This window comes from Falco biarmicus, chromosome 1, assembly GCF_023638135.1.
Source record: "Falco biarmicus isolate bFalBia1 chromosome 1, bFalBia1.pri, whole genome shotgun sequence".
Classification (NCBI taxonomy): Eukaryota; Metazoa; Chordata; class Aves; order Falconiformes; family Falconidae; genus Falco; species Falco biarmicus.
Window position 1 is genome coordinate 123,147,003 of NC_079288.1, and position 19,672 is coordinate 123,166,674.

A 19,672-nucleotide genomic window follows, 5' to 3' on the forward strand; every position below is an offset into this window, starting at 1 on the left:
GACCAATAACAGCGAGTGGCCGGGTGACCCGTGCTGTCCTCAGGGGAGGTGTGTCCGTCGGGCGGGGCCGCTCGGGCCTCCCCGTGCGATAGCGGCTGGGCCGCGCCGCGCCAGCCAGGCCCGCCCAGCCCCGGCGGCGGCGAGGGAGAGGGGGAGGGGGACGGAGAGCTCCGCGCGCTGCCTCCCCCGCAGCGCGCGCCATGGCGGCCAACGAGGACCAGGAGGTGAGTCCTGGGCCCTGCTCACGCGGGGGGAGGGGAGGCCGTGAGGCGCCGCTGCCTGAGGGAGAAACGGACCCAGGGGGCTCCCCCGCAGCGGGCCCGGGGCCGGCAGGGAGCCTCCGTGTGGGGAGCGGGGCCTCGGAGGGGAGGCGGCCCGGGGGCGGGGGGCGGGAGGAAAGAACCGGCCGCTTGGGCGAGCGAGGAGGCGGGGGGAGGGGGGCGGTCAGAGGAGGGCGGGAAACCGGCGGGGCCGTGCCCCTTCGCAAACCCTCCGCGGCTGGGGGCGAGCTCCCTGTGCTGGGATCGGTAACCCCCGTCCCTGCTCTTGGCCACAGATGGAGCTGGAAGCGCTGCGCTCAATCTACGAGGGAGATCTGTGCTTCAGGGAGCTTAGCCCCGTTTCCTTCCAGTACAGGGTAAGGCAAGGCGAAGGGCTGCGAGTCGCTGCAGTGCAGGCTTCGCCTGGAAGTTACTCTGCTGTCTTCTAGTTGACGTACCAGGGTTTTCCTAAAACAAATGGGTGTTTGACGTGCAGTAAAAGCTAGATCCTTAGGCCGTTGTTTCAGGATCTTTGGTACGATGCTGCTCGACAGCACGATGCTTCACGTTTAGGCATCTGCCTCCCAGTGTGGGTTTATTATCCTCTTAGCTAGACATCCTACTTACAGGTCTGTGTACTGCACAACTAGAACTGTCAAGCTGGCTGAAGGAGCCAGCCTGCTGAGAAATACTTAAACTATCTGGTCAGAAATGTCACTTATAGAGATGTTTATATGTAGAGCTTTCAACCTTCCTTATTGCTCAGTTACAAGGTTCTAGTCTCTTGTGCAGAGGTAGTTGACATGCCTTGTCAACCTGCTAAAGAGAAAATCCACAAAATGTGCGCTGATATGGACAGGAGAGACTTACAGGGAGTGCTGAGCTTGAAGTATGTGATTAGATTCTGGCATGAAATTCTTGCCAGCCTTCCCGAATTTTAAGACCTGGAAGTTCAGAGCATGGACTGAGACAGATCTTCGGACAGCCAAAGAACTTTGCTGATGAAAATTTAGACACCCATGGGACAGAAGGGAGACTTCTGAAAATGTCATATGGCTGTAGTGGGGAGGAAGCATCTAAAATCAGCTTTTTGCGATTTCTCAAATAACTTCAGAATAACATCAGTAATTGTGATGAGGCATAGGCCAATTTAATTAATAGCACTTGAATCCCATCCATGTAAGTGCAGCCTTCCTTCACGGATCGGAGCATTCTTAGTAAATTTAAGTTCCTCAAAAAGAGTGAATGTGACATGCCTACAAGCCTACAGTGTATCATTCTACATTTTACTAGCTTTGGTCATTGCTGATTTTTATAAGGCAAAAAATAATTGTCAAAAGTTAGGGTAACTCAATTTAAGTACTGTAAAACTTAGTGTCAGATAAAGGCAATAATAAATCATTCCCATGAAGAAGAATTTGTATTATGAGAAGGCGTAATGCAGGTAAGTGCATGAGAAGGTAGAAAGAATTCGTATGCCACTTCGCTAAGCCTCGTGTCTCTCACGTCTCACATACAGAACACAGCTGTTTTGTGATCAGCGTACTATGAAATTGAGATCAAACAAAGATTTTTCAAATACTGAGGAAATGTAGCAGCACCTTTTAAAGTGAGGCTACCCAATTTTTAAGGTTGCACTGACAAGGAGGAGCACGGTCATGTAGCTTTCTGTATGGATTTGCCTAGAGTGCAGGCAGTGCTTTCCTGAGAGAACTCCGCACCACCAGTTCTCTTGGTAGCAGGGGGAAGTGGAATGCAACACTGTAGACGACATCTTGAAAAATGTTGCAGATTCTATTGCACCTCTGAAACAGATGCTTCTCAATGTCAGTGAGTCCACTCTGCTGAAAAAGACACTGTAAATAAAAAAGCACCAACTTTTTTTCTTTTTTTCTTTTATTTTTCCTTTTCTAATTTTGAAGTACAGTAGCTTTACCATCATTAGAACTTTTCTTCTGGCTACACTTCATTCCACGTAATTTGATGAATCCCGATTATAACTATTCTGAAATGAGGGAAATGTGAGAGAATTTTCAGGTGGTTCTAGAATACAGATTTAACCAGCTTTGTTGTGCTAGTCTTCCAAATCCTTGTGGGTGGGAAACAGTTATTTCTGTTTGTACAGTATGCCTTTGGTAATACCTATACTGGTTTTAATTTTTAAAAAAATATTTGGGTTTTGTTTATTTTAACATAATTATAAGGACTTTATATGTAATTGGGGTTCACTGAATTGATGTGCATGATCATTTATATTAAAATCTGCCTTTTTTAAATCTTATGATTTTTTTATACTGTCCCATGCTACTGACTTCTTAAATCTTTTACTACTCATGCTTACTTATAGTGAAATAAAATATCTGTAGGGCTGACACATAAATATTGAAATTCTTATCTGTTATTTTGCTATCTTAGGTCACTGGTTTATCATCATCTTTATTTCAACACTGTCTTGTGTTTTGTTTTCATATTGCTCTGAGCATGGTTGGGGGGGGGGAGGGAAGAAGCCTTCACCTTTTCTCTTCTCATATATGGTTGTGTAATATTTGGCTTGTAGGTGCTACAAAGTAGCTTTTAAAACCAAGCAATTAAAAAAAATCCAAAAACATAAAGACAGCTTTGAATGTTCCTGCTGCTTTTCCTAGGGTGAAAACTGCAGGGTAGAGGTTAATATTGATGTGAGAAATGTAATACTTTTTCTAGAGAACAGCTTTATTTTCTAATGGATAATTTTATGAAGATAGTTGTTATCTTCAGGAGTCTGGATAGTCTTAAAGAAGCAAAAGACTTGCATATTGGCATTGTAATCCTTGATAAGTGACTGGAAACTGTTGATTTGTAAAGTTTTTCTTTTCACTTCAGATAGGTGAAAGTGGAGATCCCAAAGCCTTTCTAATAGAAGTTTCTTGGCCAGAAACATATCCACAAACAGCACCAGTCATATCGATGGATGCGTTCTTCAACAACACAATGTAAGCTCTTACGACAGCTTCGCTCCCTAGCCTCGTATGTGTTGGCTTTTCAGTTAACAAGCTTTTCTTCATCTGTCTAGATTATAGTTGAGTTTTATGATTTCTTTTAGATCTTCAGCTATTAAGCAAAGTATATTGGATAAGTTAATGGTAGAAGTTGAAGCGAATCTTGGAACTGCTATGACATACACACTTTTTGAATATGCCAAAGATAATAAAGAGGTGTTCATGGAAAATCAGCCTGTAAACACTGTGGTAAGTAGATAGAACCATAGAATATCTCAAGTTGGAAGGCACCCGGTAAGGATCATTGAGTCCAATTCCCTGCTTGATAAATTCAGATTTTAATCTCTTGCTTTTATAACTGAAAAAAAATTATTACAACTCTAAATACTTCATAGCTCTGTCTTTATGTTGTTAATGAGTATATTGGGTATACACATGTTAGTAGCTAAACAGTGACACACAGAGCATAATGCCACAATGCTCTGCGGTCGTAGTTGTTACATTTAATTGTTATTTTGCTGTTACACCAAAATGTTGGTGGGCTGCATTCTGTCCCACTGAATAACATAAAAGTTGAGACTTGGAGCAGAAGCAAAACTAATGAGAACTGAAACAGATTAAAGGCATCTGGGGGTTGTGGGGGGTGGCAAATTACTGCAGCCTTGCTGGGATGCAATGGATTGCATAAGTGCACCTCCAGGGTCTTGAATGAGTCAGGCTGGGTCTCTTTGTGGCTTCTTGTTGTGTAAGGAAGTTATTGGCCATTGTGGTGCTGCAATTTGCCAAATTTGGAATGGTTTCCATGTTTGGTAAGTCTGAATCCCTTCTGACTAAATCACACTCCGTGATTAAGTTTAAAAAGTGTTAAGAGGTGCCCTTTGCAACTCTGAAAGCGAATAATCCCAGTCTCCAACACATGCTGTTTTAAAACTACAGTCATGACTATATGTTGATTAAAAGCTGCAGACTGCTTGGCAGCATTGCTTCTTTCTGACAGTCAGGATACTTCAGTATGTCGGGTTCAGTAATCACACAGAGAGGTGTCTGTGAAACTAATACGCAAAATATTAACAACCATTTTTATCCTTGTCAGACTTCAGTAAGCAATAGTATTGCAACTGGAACTCCTGATGCACCAGCAAGTAAGAAAAAAGATAAAAAGGAGCAGTTATCCAAAACCCAGAAACGAAAACTAGCTGATAAAACAGGTTTGTGTTTTGTTTGAGCAGTATGAGAATCCAGATTTTATCGCAGTGACATCTTGCTGAAGTCAGAATCCGTGGTCATTTGGTTATAAGATTAACTGTGGTCTCTGTTTTGCTTGTTTTAGATGAATTATTCTTCCCTGAGATGTTAGTTCTGGTCAAAGCAACTTTCTATAGAGTATGGATTTCAAGATGTCATTGCTTTTGTTTTATTTTTTTATTTCAATTTGTAACAAAAGTGAAATTTTGAAAAAATACTTGTGGGAGGAGAACATTTGGAACTTCCAAAAAGTCACTTTCAGCAAAAGACATGGATTGTTGATGAACCCTCGTAAATAATTCACGTTATTAAATACTTTCATTTAGAAATTACATATTTGGTTTGGAACTGAAAATAAAACATTTAATTTAGTTTGTGTCCTAAAAATCGAGGTGCTTCTGCAAATACTTTATGCTTTCAATGAAATGGTAGGGTTTTGATTGAAAAGCATTCAATATTTTAGCTGATCCTACTGATGACTTTTATGTGTTCAACCTTAATTTTTAATAATGATCTGGATAATGCTATCCTATTGCAGCAATAAGTTGTACCCTGTGATAGTCATTTCGGCATATCATTCACCTAACCTAATGTATAATTGGCAGATTAAATCTTGTATGTATGAAGGAAAAGATGTGCAAAATTCTGTTCTCGGACAGAGTGCATTGTTGCTGGTCAGCCCAGCTTGTGTTGGAGTTGCCCTCTAAATTAAATGTCAGATGGACTGAGCTGTTTTTATTTCAACAGAATTATTTTGAAGAACAAGAGGTGTTTAAGACATTAATATCTGGTTTTGTCGTCATGGCTTTGTAGTGGAAAAAATAAGGTTTTGAATCATTAGATTTGTGTGTTGATTTTAGAAGAAAGATAAAGATCCCCCTTAGCATGTGTGTTGAAAACAAAACTTTCTGATTCTGCAGATAAGAAAGGGGAGCTTCCACGAGGATGGAACTGGGTAGACGTAATTAAGGTAACAGGACTGTATTATATGCGGTATTATGAAATTCCTGCATATGTACATTAAAAATAATTTGTACTTATATCTGAAGAAAACTAATCTGATGTTTTTTCTTGGTTTTCTTCCTAACTTTGTTTGGATTTGACTGTGGTGACTGATTCATTTCTGTGTGCATCTAGCATGTAAGTATTTTCAAGTTACCTTTTATTTTAATGTTGAAAAGATTTGCAAGAAATAGTATGAAACGTTGCTCATTTGGGATTCGTATTTACATATTTCTCAAATGCTTAGTGTGGAGTACTAGAGTCAGACTTTGATTCCTCTTTGTTGGTTTAGTATTTCTTTTTTATTTATTGAGCAATTAAATTTTCGTTTTACGATGAGAGGGCTTTGCTAGCTAAATGCACTGCAAATATTCTGTCTTCATATGGCAACACGATGTAAAATAAAGTTAGTGGTGCTGCCACGTTTTGGAGGGCAATGGATGAGTAAGCAGAAAAAGGGAGCTATCCCAAGTGGGAGCTCCTTCCAGTCTCCTACAAGCCAGATCATTCTTGGTCACAGCTCCTCCAGTGAATAATTATTTTCTGCTTGCTCCCTCAGCATTGTTCTTCCACCCTCTTGTCTTTTCTGATTCAGTGGAAATTAGTATAGCTGCTTGACAATTTTGAAAGCAAACTATTTTATTTTATGCAACTATGAGTAATTTTTGGTGTAAGATTAGCACCATTTCCAATTGTTAAATAAGAGCAAGTAAATTATGATGGTGGGTTTTGGCAGAGTCCTTCTGAGTTAAAAGTGGCTATTTGTAGTGGATGTCTTTTATTCCAGACAGATTTCACAATCATGTGCACTACATTTAGTAATTATAAACTTAGTTTTAAAAAGTGAGAAATAGTAAGTTAATGTCTCATTTTGTATTGTGTAAATTTCTATATGGAATTCTCTCAGAGATCTGTGAAGATAACTTTTTCCATTCTTCATCTTTTTTATTTTGGAGAGCTGGTGACAGAGTCTTCAGATTAAATAGAAATGGTACCCTGAGGTTTTTCTGGGGAGTGGGGGTGGTGTTTTTTTTAAAATCAACTTCCACGTTCAGGAAATAAGTTCATTTAGTGTTTAAGCTTAAGAAATAATTTTTGATGCTTTTCAGTCTCCTGGTACAGTAGTGCAATCAGTCTGTTTTATTAATTAAGTATACATATGCTCTATGTAAGATGGAGATAATGTTGTTCTTGTTTCCTAATAAATGGAATGGCAGTCTAAACTTTGAATACTTTCTTTTTGTGTCTCTTTTATAGTTAAGCAAAACTGGTTCTAAAGATGATGAATAAAGGACTTTGGTACAAGGAAACTCCACCTTTTAATACAGTGCAATTTTGGGTCACCATCTTTCTCTTAAATAACTTTCCTATTTGTTGAAGTAAACATTTTATAAAGCTCGATTTCCTAACTCACAAACCTAGTCACACAAGTTTATCTAGAGACTATGTGGTCTTCTTTGGAAAAATAAACCAACAAATTTGCCTTAAATGAAGGTTAGAATGTGACAAAGGATATAGAGAGCCAATGTGGTGAAGTGAATAGTGCTGTGTGCAGCGTTTATTAATTTATATTTTGCTCTGTAGTAAAATCCTGTTATAGTGAACCCAGTGATACTGTAAACATTTCCCGATGTTCTTATTCCAATTGAAGAAAAAAGCACTATAACAGTGATTGGACACTTGACAGCATAATTCATCACAATAAATTATTCCATGGAAACAAGACCTTTGTCATTTGTTTAATATGAATGTAGAAGAACATAAAAATTGTTACATTGCAATACAGACTAGAGCTTGTGGTCCCGTTTTCACTAGTTACTGGCTGAAATAGTAAATACTAGGGAAAGCAAGGCCAAACATTCTAGTCTGCTCAAAAATGAGTGGTTATAGCAGGAGTGTGTCTTCTTTATTCTCTGCGATATCCATTAAGTCTTTCTCCAGTGTACATCTTTGCAGGAGGTCGGATGTCTGAGGGGAGGGAGAAGTGCTTTCTTGCACATGTCTCAATGAGTGTTGGGATTTTGTAGCTCTTTCATTGGAGAAAAGGGCATTCCTTGGAGGGACTTGCTGAGTGAGTGGTGGGAGAGTGGAAGTCAGCACTCTGCCAGATGTGTTGGGAGAACTTTTTTTTTTCCCCTAATCTGCTCTCTTGTATCAGAAAGAGAAGTCAATCTTTACTATATGAACAGTTACTGAATACAAGATGCCTTAATGTCCTTTATTTTGGTTTGTTTTGAGATGAACTTTAATAAATGCCTATTTATCTGCTGTGGTATGTGTTTATTTTTGTAAAATTTTGTATTGCCTACTGCACTTCCGGGCCAAGTTTGAACTTGCAAAGGATTTTCTATTACAAAGAAAGCATTCTTAAAAATGGGTGGAAGAATTCTATCTTCCCTCTTGGTATATGTTGATGTGTTTTTCAGGGTAGCTGTGTTTGTTATTAACGTGAGGGTCAGTCATCCCCCTGAGAGTCATAGGAGAATATCGATTACCTTGAGTACACGCAGCAAGTCCGGTGTCTCCTGGCAGGAGTGCACTCACTGCACACGCTAGGCACAGCGTTTGGGGAGGGGGAGAGGTGAGGTGAGAGGCACAGGCTGTGGATGCTGTGATCGGTGGTGCTGAGAGCCTTTGTAGCCCGTACAGGATAGCTCCTGTGACTGTCGTATCAGGACTTCAGTTGATGGAGTGGAAGTGTTTATGCTGCTGCCTGTGTCGAGAGAACTTATATGAAACGTACATTATAATACTACATAATTGTATTTATTTCTGTTTTAGCAAGGGAGGATACACTAAATGTATTGCAAAATTACTGCTTGTCTTCACATATATATGTATTTTAAAATACATTAAAAAAATGTTGCACGAAATGTGACTGCAGGTGAAGGAAAAAAAGTTGACTTTGTTCGTTGTTTTCAGTCTTCTGAAGATACTGTGAAGAGATCTGAAAGAAATACGGTCTGTACTGCTGTCATCCACCAAGAAGCTGTAGATTTCACTGCAACACTTGCGTTAAAATCAAGAAATGTATGTGCTTCTTCAAGAAGGAAAATACTATTAATTCTTAAAGAATTGTTAATTTTAGAAAGTCATGATTTCTTCTGGAACTCACATTTAGTAAAAGCTGGTAAAGTACACAAGGAAGGACATTTTCCAAATGATTCAGTGTTGCCTTTGACATAAATGGGAGGCTCATGGCTGCAATCTGAGCAAGAGTGCCTAGCAGGGAGTGAGTAACACTGCGGGGAGAAGTTACTCTGGTAGTAACATGGTGAGCCTGTAACAGGGAAGGTCATTTAGCTTTAGTCTCTGCCAGCATCAGAATGGGCAGCACTATCTTCTATTCACAATGTCTCCAAGGGACATCGACTTGTCTTCCCTAGTATCCTTGGTGTATAAATCAAGTTGCCATGACAATTTGTCTGAATAGGTTAGTTAGGGAGGGACAAATAAGAACCACATCTCTTGCTTTTTTAGTATTACTGTGTGTGATGGCTAACTTGTTAACTTTGTGAAATGCCTGATTTTTCAGCTCCTCGTCTGCCTGTAAATCACATGCTCTTGTGAAGATATCCAGGCAGTCTCCTCTGGTTCTGTTAGTAATCATGCACTTGTTTGGAAGTCTACTTTCAAGGGAAATACTTTGCATTGGGAAATTTTGTATCAGTTCTTTGCTCCTGCGTAAATTTTGAAAGGTAATTTGTGTCATTAAACCATTTTCTTGTATGATGTGATGCTTGGAACAGGGTCGTTTCAAGAATCTACATGATATTATGGAGAGGCCTGGGCACTGACAGCAGAGGGGAGGGAAAATGTAATAATACTTATCAAGAAAGGCCCAACTGTAAACAGAGATCATGACTATCGAGGGAATTCTAAACACTGTTGAAAAATACACCACCACTGCTGCCACCATTTTTTGAGTAAGCACCCATTGGCAGTGGAAAAACGGTGGTTTAAGCTGTATTTCAGTAAGTCTCTCGAATGTAGGACTACACTGCCTATTTAAATTCATTGATTTTGCAGTAGAGCTTCAGTTGGCCTGAGAAGACAAGTGTCAATACTAGTAACAGTAAAGTAAAAGTAGCAAGTGTCCAAAATACAGGATGATTAAAAAGGAATTTGTCAGTTTAAAATTTTTCTATACTGCATGGATACCAATTGCCTTACTGAAGCACTAGTTGAAAGGGCTTTTTTTAAAAATAGTTCTTTTCTGGAGTGTTTTTGCTGTAACCATTTGGAAAATCTTACCTGATCAAGCATAGCTTACTTTTTTCTCCTTTTGAAATTTGTCTCTTCGCTGGGACAAATTTTATGCAGAAAATTGAGGTGGCAATACCAATGCTTAAATGGAATACAGATTTTTTTAGCTGAAATTGTTCTCTTCAGCCTTTTAGTACATATTTGAATTGGTTAATATTCCTAATGCCTTTGAAAGTTAATTAATTTTAAGCTATGCATTTTTATTTCTTTCGAAACTTTTCTCAGTGGGCTATCATTCTGTGGTTTGTTTGCCTGCTGTTAAGGGAGCCAGGAGTCTCTCTCCCCACCCCCTGCCTTTTTTTCCCTCTCTGTCAGTCCTTGTGGTGCCCTGGAGCACATCACTAGGCAGTGTACTTTCCAGCCTCAACTTACAGGAGCTAGTAGCGTAGGATGTATAGAGTTTTTGCTGTAAAATTATTTGGTCTCTCTAAAACACTCTTGAGGAGTGACCTTTTCTCAAAAATCTGTCCCCCTCTTTTTTTGTTGTTGATATGGGTATCTGAAGACTGCGCCAAAAAGAAAAAAAAAATATGGCAGGGGCACAAGAACTGTCACTATTGCCTTGGTATTTTATACCTTATTTCAGATGAAACTTCATAGTAGTCTTTAGTTGTATTTGCATGAGGTTAAAGACAATTTCATTCAGTGCTGTTAGTACCAAGACCAAAGATGCCTGGTTACACTGTATGTACCGAATCCCAGGGAATAATGCAAAGTGCTTTTAAGCAGGTTGAGTGGTGACAGCTGTGATAATCCGGAGCGTGTACCCAGTATATTCTGCTCACCCTGCTGGTCAGCCTGGCACAGCTGACACTGAAATAAAGCTGCTCATGTCTGCAGTACTGCTGCAACTGGTTGTATGTGGGGTGGATAGATAAAGTGTGCCCAGCTGATGAGCGATAAGGTTTTGGTGAATAAAAGAACAGTAGGAAAAAGCCAGCAGTTCTACATATAGGACCTTCGATAGAAGTGCAAATGTAGGGAGACTATACTCCTTTCATCTTGGGCAGTACAAGTGGTTTGGGGTTATACTGTGAACTTCGTGCTGTGAAAATCATTGAACTGGTCTGAACCAGAAACCATTCCCCTTTGGAAATTGTTTCCTTCAACTATGTTTTGTGGCTTACGGTGTGGCACCCTATGCACTCGTAGTTAACAGCAGAATGAAGATGGTAAGAAATGTTCATTCAGCAGAGAAAATGCCAGAAGTATGAGAATTCTGGGTGAATTGGAGGAGGAAATGGAGGGGGAAAAGCAGCCTCACACGCAAAACTAAAAGAGCATAGGGGATGAATTTTCATTGCTGCAAGACAATACAACAAACCAAAAGCTAAGCTTATGGCTGCGGAGCTGTAAATTGTGGCATGAGGTTGGGTTATGGTAAAAGACTAGGACTGTAGATTTTCTTTCTGTCACTGTCGCCTATTCTTTCACCAACATGGAATTGGCCTCATCTCAGAATGGGGCTGCTCTGTGGTTGTGAAAACTTCTGTTTGTTTGGCTGTTGTACTTCACGTTATCTCTTTCTGAGCCCACGGAAGCAACCTCTGCAAGTTTGGCGTACTCTCAGAAAAAAGCTAAGACAAAACATATTGACTAGGCACTGGAAAATCATGTTAGAATATTTCATGTGGATGAAAGAAAGAATTAACTTTCTCTTCTCTTTCCTTTATTCAGAGCAAATTGAGGAGTGACTCCAAATGGCTGAATTACACAAGACATAGGAGAATCTGTATCCAGACACCAGTGTCCTATGTCAGAGTACAAGTTTGTCCATCTAGTATAAAGTTTTACATAGCTATCCCTTGCGGCTGTGTCTGAGCATTCATGCTTGTGTTTCCTACAGTAGTATGTGTTTTAAGTATTCGTGTTTACAATACGGCAGAAATTTGAAAACTTACTGTGATTACCTACTGCATATTGGTTATGTTGTGAGATGAGCAATGAGAGAGAAAGTCGAATCGTAACTGCACAGCCTTAGTGCAGAGGAATGGGGTTGCGTGGGTGTCTCTGAGGGCATGATTTCTTCTGCAGTATCTTCATTACTGGTAACATTTGGAAGATATCATTCAAGAAAAGATAATCTTTTCCTTCTCAAACCATTATCTGTTACAGTGTCACTAAAAGATGATAAACATAGTCTTGTATGGACTCACTCTTCAAAGCAGGATCTTACTTTAAATCAAGTAAGTGTTTCTGTCAGTAGAGCATTTTACGATTTTCTGCAGGAAAAATAAGCAAGCATGAAAAAAGCATTACTGTCTAAAGACCTGCTGTCTCCACCATGGGGAACCATTTGATCTGTACTTATAGGGAAAACTGTGGTTCAATTGACCTTGAAGAGAGTTTTTAGAATAGTACAGGGAAAATGTATCAGCCTGTTGATAAAAAGTACATAGCCTCTATAGATGTTTACCAATTTGCACAGCATTATCAGTTTTACGTTTTTCTCTGATGATCAGCACTAGAATATTACCATGTTTTAGTTAACTGGCATATAGCATGATTATGATTATGATTCTCCCCCCCATGACGTATGTCTTTAGATGATAGAAGTACAGGATGTAGTATAGAAATTTATTTCCTAGGTTAAAATAGTGCTAAAGTTACAAATCCACTCAAAGGAAGGAAATCAATCTCACTGAGAAGTAAGGATGTGCCAAAATTAAAGCTGCCTATCTTATGTTTATATGAAAATGAATGCATGGAAAGATTTACTTTCTGTGACTACATGCTTTTTGGGTTTTGGTAGTGGGGTTTATTTCCCCCTGGTAGTTACCAAGCAGATGCTTAGTGTTTTGCTTCCTAGTGTCTCTATAAGTAGGAAAGCAGTACAAAAACTTGAGTTTTAATATGCTCCTAAGTCTGAAAAGAGAAGTTTTCACTTTGCAAAAGTAAATAAAGTAGCAGAACTGTCCCTGGAACAATTTGAAGCAGGACGACAAGGTATAGAGTCAAATGAATTTGCTGTAATAAAACTGACTGGATCTGAGTGGCTCTAGTGCCCGTTTCAGATCTGTCTCCATGCAGTGGCCCTGTGACCTAAATGCTTTTGGATAATTTTAGGTTGACTATATAGCTACAGTCCATGTGATTAAGCATTGCTTTCAATAAATTTTTGTTACAGAAGTCAGTGCAGATTCTAATGCGTTGTTAGTGGGCTCTAGTTCTATCCCTCTTCATTTGATGGAAGGAGAGGACATATACCGCTTACTTCTCTGGGACCAAAGAAATCCAAATGAATGCTGTCAACAAAGGCTGCCTGGAGTTGGTTAACAGGCATTACAATTGGTCTGAAAGTGTTAAAAAGGTGAAGTTCTACAAGGTAAATGTGGTGGCTTATATGAATGCGGATCCACTATTTTTGTCTATTCCTTTCTTGGTTAACTTGCTTATTGTGATGTTTAAAATGCTTTGAGTCCAAGCATATACGCTAGCTGGCATGTGTATGTGTCAAGTAACTGTTCAGTCAGATGAATGCAAGAGCAGTTACCTTGTCTTTCCTTATTTCATGGCATGATGGGAGTTCTCTAACTCTTTTCGTGGTGCGTACCTACAGATAATATCCCTCCCCTGGTTTTCTTCCCAGCATGGGCAAAAAGTGGTACTCAGCATCACTGTGTTTCTTTCACAGCTTTTATATAGAAAGGTATATTGGATGGGGGAGGAAGAAAAGAAAAAAAACAACACTAAACTACTGACTGGTACCAAAGCCACACATTTGGAACTAATTAAGATAATTTGTGTCACATTGCATATAATATGCAAGCTGCAATATGTCTTCCTCCTGATTTATTTTCTCCTGTTTTAAATGTATATACATGAGACCTCTACTACGATTTCTGACTGTAAAGATGGGACACAATCTCTTTGTGATCATCACAGTAATCTTTGTTTCACAGACAGATCTCTGATAATCTGTTATGAACTTGAAGCAGGAGTGGTCAGTGTCTTGTGGGAAGAAACATATTCTATGAGGAGACACATGCTAGATATGAAAAGCAAACACTGAGCTTCTTTGGATATCTGTTCAGGAGAGAAGGTGAAAGAAGTATGGAAGAGGTGAAAGAAGGAGGGAGGAACAGCTTGAGGTCTGGACCCTTAAGAACATGGCTGGTTACTCTTCTAAAAAATACAGTTGATAAACATACATTGTTTCTCCACATGTTAAAGCATCTTTAAAGTATTTTAAAAGATGATAAAATATTTTGGAAGATTTTAATGATAAACCATTGAGGGGAGGAAAGAACGTCACCGAAAGAGTGATACACAGGAGTGAATCTGGAAATTCTGATTTGAAACTGTGAGATTCTTGTATACCAAGCAAATGCAATTTGCACTATGTGAAGGGATGGAGACAACTCTAAAATCTAGCTTCATCTTTCCTGCCGGATTCTGAGTAGTGCAGTATTTTGAGTGTTGCAAGCTTACAATTTTATCTGCTGGAAGGAAGGGTAGTGCACCAAATTTTATTTAGATGTACATTTTGCACATGCAAATTTGGCTCATTGGTATTTAAAGCTCCAATTAAAGTGTGTGTCTTGTGAGCAGAGCAGTTAAAATGTGATTTGCCATGCTTGTGCATATATGCACAATCTTAGTAAGGTGCATCATTACATCATATCACTTAATTTACAGATCTACAGAGTATATCCTCTGTAAGAACATCTGTCTTAATTGAGAAATATTTATCCTGTGATTCATTCAAAGCTTTGGTTGCCATCAAATGCAGCAAAATAATCGAAACTGTAATATTTTTATTTTTTTTTATTACAACAACCTGATCACGTTATGCTTATTTGTGCTAGAATCAGAGGCAGAAAGACTTGCATTAATGGAAGAATCCTACCCTTAATTACACAATTACCGTAAAGAAAGAAGCTGTAGCTCCGTCTGACAGGCCTGAGGTGAGGGCTTCCAGGTGGTGCCAGGAGTGATCACCACAGTGTTTTACTATGCTTGGAAATGTTGAAGACGTGTCAAGAGATGAGACATCAAACACTTGTTGTAAGGTTTTCAGGATCTTTTTATTTAATTTTGCAATTCGATTGAATTGATATTTTTAGGGTACAACAAGTGTATTACTGATTTTATTACATAAAGAAAGGGCATATTGTAAACCTAGAATGCAAAAGAAGAAGCGATAGTGAAGCAAATTCTTGACTGATACACACTATAAGAAACCTGTTAGGTTGGCTTCTGTGCTGTGGTTAAATCAGGGTTGTATTTGTCTCCTTGTGCATGTATTCTTTTTCTCATTGCTTTCAGGTTTTGTTGGGTGAAAGTCTGCTGATCCTGTCATCCCAGGAATATTTTGAAAGAAAAAACTTAGAATTAATTAAAGGTATAATTGGAAGAATGAAACTACCTGAAATAATGCAAAAGCAGAAAATGTAGTGTATTGCATCTCACGGGGAATCAAAAGAGACAGTTCTGACTGAAAAAGTAATGCAGATGGATGACAATCAGGCAGGTGTTACTCAACACTTTTTTTGGAACTGGCACATCATCAAAAGAAAAGTATAACTGGAATTCACTCTAACAGAGAATCAGTCTCAAACATTTCAGATGAGCAGGATCTGTTTGATGTGTCATCTTCATTCCTCAAGCATAAATCTGCCACTGAATGTGACAAAGAACTGCAGCTTCTTAACCAGTGATACAGACAGGATGAAAATGTTTCAGGTATTTACAGACCGCAGCCTACCAGGTTCGTGTGGAGTTCCTTCTGTTCAGAAGTTGTTTGGTAAAGGAATAAACATGGTTTTCCTTCCAGTCTGTTAAAGAGATTAATTTATTCCTCACTAATCTGAAAGTGGTTCACTTCTTTAATCACTGGAAATTCTACGACTAAGCACTTGCATGAAAGAAATACTAAGTCTGAAGAGTTTCCTTCAACATTCTATCCCTCAAATGAATAGTATATTTATTTAAATGAGCAGCAGTGCTCTTCTCATTATAAGTGCAGCATTAGAAGGTATCATCTGAAGGAAGATTTCCGCTGAATCTTTATTAATGATGCTAGTAATACTATCATCAATAGGCATATGAGATTTTATCCCCATCTTAGAGATGGAGTAACTGAGCCCAGCTGAGATATACAGTTACTAAAGCAGAGGTATAAGTAAAGACTCCAGCCTGTATCTGTCCATCTGCCAAACTGTGCAGCAAATTGGTAGGCTAGAGCTGCACCTACCTGCAGTAATGGTATTCTTTTATCATGCTTTATGATTAGAGCAGCTTCTTAATTTTCCAGTATGTTCTCACAGCTTGTCTTTTACTCATCTCAATAGCACATTTTACAGGGATATTTTCAGCAGTGATCCTGCACAGAGGCAGCAAGCTAAGAGCAAATGGCTGAGCTTTTCCCAGAAACTACGTAAGATATTTCAAAAGTATGCTCCGCTTGCTCTTGGGGAGGAAGCATCCACTGAGCTTGAAACAGGTGAGACTAGAAACCCAAACCGAAGAGAAGGGCACTCAGCTGGAATGATCAGCAATACATTATTTCCTAAAAGAAGGAGTTTCAGTAATAAACCTAGTTTTAATAATAAAAATCAAAATAATAACAGTTAAAATAATATTAGTTTCAGTAATAAAATAAGTTAAAGGAGTTAGAGACATCACCAGTTTTGGTACTCCTCAGCATCTTGCGGCAGGACAAGCAGTACTTAAGTAAGTGTGTTACTGCTGTAATAAATATGTAAAATAGACAGAACTTCAAAGACATTACTTCTCAGTAACCCTAAATGCCTTTTCCTGTTCAATGTACTGGTTAGTCCACTCAAACACATGTAACCTCCTCCTACATCTACAGGCAACTCTTCAGGCTCTACTAGAGGAGCAAAAAGCCTGGAGTTTGGCCAAAAAAAATAAACCGCATGCTGTGAAGTTCTGTTTAACTGTAGAGAATAAAATGACTACTGCAGAATAAGCTTAATAATGCAATAACAATTTAACACACATTTCATGTGCTTTTTTACAATTTTTTAAAAAATTGTTTTTCTGGTTTTCATATGAAGAACAAAGGAGAATCAAATGTTTTCTCAGAGGTTCAAAGTGGTTGTGCATCAGAACTAAGAAAGTCATTTAGTAGTACTTTCTGCCAGCCTTTCCACAGTACAATTAACAGTTAAATCATTTAGAGAGATTATAAAGCTATTAGCCTTCAATCCACCAAAGTAAGTTGCTCCTCCTGGAATATCTTTGGGGTTATTTATGTATTTGAAGACTACCCCTGTTGGTTACCGGTTAATCTGAGTTAAATCGGTTTAGTTCTTAATCAGTCCTCGTGGCAATTTCCCCATTAATCAAAGCGGTTTGCTGATGTTCTTGGCCTGCCCTCCACTTTGTTGATGCCTTTCCCTACCCTAGTGTTTTATAAGTAAACTGCAAGTTCATATGCCAGAGCCACACTTGGTCACAAATAATCGATGCCCCGTTCCATAAAAAGAACAAATATTTGAGTTTAGCACCTGGAATGACACAGGTCTTTTCTTGTGTCCATAATAATGTTGTGATGTAGATATTTCCACGCTCTTTCGATTTCACTCTTTCACAGCATGATTATTTTGTAACTTTTCTCCATTACTTAACATGTTTTCCTGTTCTTTTACCCTGCCCAGACCAGTTAATTAAATTCCAATCAATACTTTGTTTTATCTGAGTTTGTTACAACTTTTGTTTCACAGCTTTAGAGGAGGGTCCGTGTTGCTGCAAGCATACCAGGATCTTTACTGCCATCCTCGTGCGTGCTGTTCTCTTCCAGCATAATCTCTTCTTAGATTATTTTGATAGTAACTTTTAAAAGATGGAGTTGAGAAGTGAAACATTTTTTCTCTCTCAAATCTTGTAGCAAGAGGTTGATGGAGGATTCAAGATTCAGGGCTCTCCAGAAGATCACTGTTACAGCTTCAAGAGGAAGACCTGTGACTTAGAATACAACCTGTCAAGCAAGCAGTCTTCAAAATGTTTTGACATTCACCTGGTGAAAACAGAAGTTAATGAAAAGAACTGTGAAGCACATCAGAATATCACAGAAAGCATCCACGCGTAGGTATGCCAACCATTGCTTTATTCACCTTTGCCCTGAATGCCGGGAATTTCTTTTCATCTTATTCTAGAGCTATAGACAGGGAAAACCTGAAAATCACAGTATTTTTTGTCTTGTCTTGAGTGTAACTGTATTTTTAAAGATGTGTCCTAAACCTGCAGTAATTTTATACTCCCAAGTCAGGTGCCCTCACTCTTTCTTTAAATACCTTCTCCAAGTTCCCTTCTTTCAGCTTAATTTTCCCAGTTCGGTGTTTATTCTGGTGTTCTTTATCTCTCTCCCTTAATAGGCTGCAATCTTCTAGGACTTACTGAAGACTAGTCTTCAGTTTGTTTTGCCTGTTACTCAGCTCTCAGTATTCAGGAAAAACTGTACAGAGGAGACTCCATGTCACTTTAAATCCCTAGAGAAGCATGCTGAGAAAGCTGACGGGTTGTTCTTAATTTGCCCTGGATACCCAGCTTCATCAGCAACCCATCAGAAATGGTGGGATTGGTGTGGAATTAAGGCAGTGTGAATCGAGAATCAAAATCTTATCAGAAGTTGTTAATTTGTTTAATTAAAATCTGCATCTTCTCATTTGTTGCTATTAATTCTCTGAGTTAGTAACAAACTCAGCTGTGTCTTGCAAATCTGAAGAAGCCAATGGAAATGTTAGGTATGGCCTAGAATAGCTCTTTTTCTCTTAACTGTAAAATGAGATCTGAGTGGACTCATTCAGCACTGGGGTTTTGGTGATGCTTTTCCATTACATGAACTCACAGCCAAAACACTGTATTAAGCTGTTGAGAAAAGAAAACCAAAACCACGAGACACGATGTATCTATTTTTGGCTTCACTTTATCTTAATTCTTCCCTTCAATCCTAACTTAGATCACCTTTCTTGTCTGTGGGTACGTGCTCCTGGCTTTACAAGTTTATAAAACAGAAAGTACATTACTGAGCACAAACCTGCTCTGTTTTCTGCCTACCCGGTCCCCTTTAGATCCCCTTTATCTCCTCTTTTGCATCTCAATGAAATGGGTTTGGCCATTGCTTGTCTTATCCTTCAGCATACTCAAAGCATGCGTGAAGGAATGTTATTTTATTTTCTCGTTGCAAACCTAAAATTGTCAGATAGCAGTGGTAATGCACCAGCTATCCTCTAGGCTCGTTAGAAATTAATTTAGTATGACTTGTGCAGAAAGAAATACTTAGCAGTGTAGTGTTATAATGCAGACATTACTTTGTTGTAGCTTATCACTGGTTGCTTTCCAGTATGTTTTGATTCAACTAGTTTCCAAGCTTGACGGGTTTATTCTATTTAGCTTCATCACACCAGTATCTATAAGGAAAATGTAAGCTAAGGCAAAGATGCAATTGAATCCATCAACAGCAGATCCCGTTCCTTCTACCTTGAATGCCTAGGCAATGATTTCCAGAAAATTGGCATCGCTCAGTTCCACTGGTCTGCTCTTGATGAGGACCTTATCTGAGGGAAAGTAACAAAGATCAGAAGATGTAGGAGCTGCAGACAAAAGGCTGTGGTTTAAGTACTCTGAAAGGTTATAGTGAAAAAATCCTGTTGCACTTATTGAGTCTGAAAATAGTCTTGAGACTGCAAAAACATGGACAATTTACCAATGGTGTGAAGTGAGATGTTTCTAGTCAGATGACAGCCACACACCGCTTACCATGTAAGGATAAAGTTTACAATGTATTTTCATTTTATTAATAGAAGAACTGAAGAATGATTAGAAAATCAGCTTGGTAGGTTTGAGGATGACTAAATTTTGCCTTTCTTATTAATTTTTACATTCCTTTGTCTCCATGTGGCACTTAATAAAAGTGTATATATTTTTTTTTTGTTTGCAACTATACACATCTAT

At 38.9% G+C, this 19,672-nt stretch overlaps 1 protein-coding gene and 1 long non-coding RNA gene across 26 annotated transcripts in view; both read left to right on the forward strand.

Moving 5' to 3' along the window:
- The first annotated feature begins 53 nt into the window (after nucleotides 1–53).
- Nucleotides 54–6,715, forward strand: RWDD4 (RWD domain containing 4). Of its 2 annotated transcripts, XM_056326360.1 has the most exons (7): nucleotides 56–224; nucleotides 557–637; nucleotides 3,123–3,232; nucleotides 3,343–3,487; nucleotides 4,332–4,446; nucleotides 5,404–5,453; nucleotides 5,621–6,715. In XM_056326360.1, exons 1-7 carry the CDS (start codon nucleotides 201–203, stop codon nucleotides 5,756–5,758), a joined length of 663 nt encoding a protein of 220 aa, XP_056182335.1. In that variant the 5' UTR covers nucleotides 56–200; the 3' UTR covers nucleotides 5,759–6,715. The 2 variants fall into 2 exon arrangements, with proteins under 2 accessions (XP_056182336.1, XP_056182335.1); XM_056326361.1 differs by lacking the exon at nucleotides 557–637 and having other exon boundaries at nucleotides 54–224.
- Nucleotides 6,716–6,743: 28 nt separating this feature from the next.
- LOC130143604 (uncharacterized) overlaps nucleotides 6,744–19,672 on the forward strand; it is a 35,577-nt gene continuing 22,648 nt past the window's right edge. For 16 of the 24 annotated variants that reach the window (XR_008819785.1, XR_008819783.1, XR_008819806.1 and 13 more), the window contains exons 1-4: nucleotides 6,744–11,937; nucleotides 12,879–13,076; nucleotides 13,654–16,196; nucleotides 17,607–17,807. This is a non-coding gene — a long non-coding RNA (uncharacterized LOC130143604). The remainder of the gene's footprint in view (nucleotides 11,938–12,878; nucleotides 13,077–13,653; nucleotides 16,197–17,606; nucleotides 17,808–19,672) is intronic. The other 8 variants (XR_008819807.1, XR_008819790.1, XR_008819798.1 and 5 more) reach the window with 8 other exon arrangements.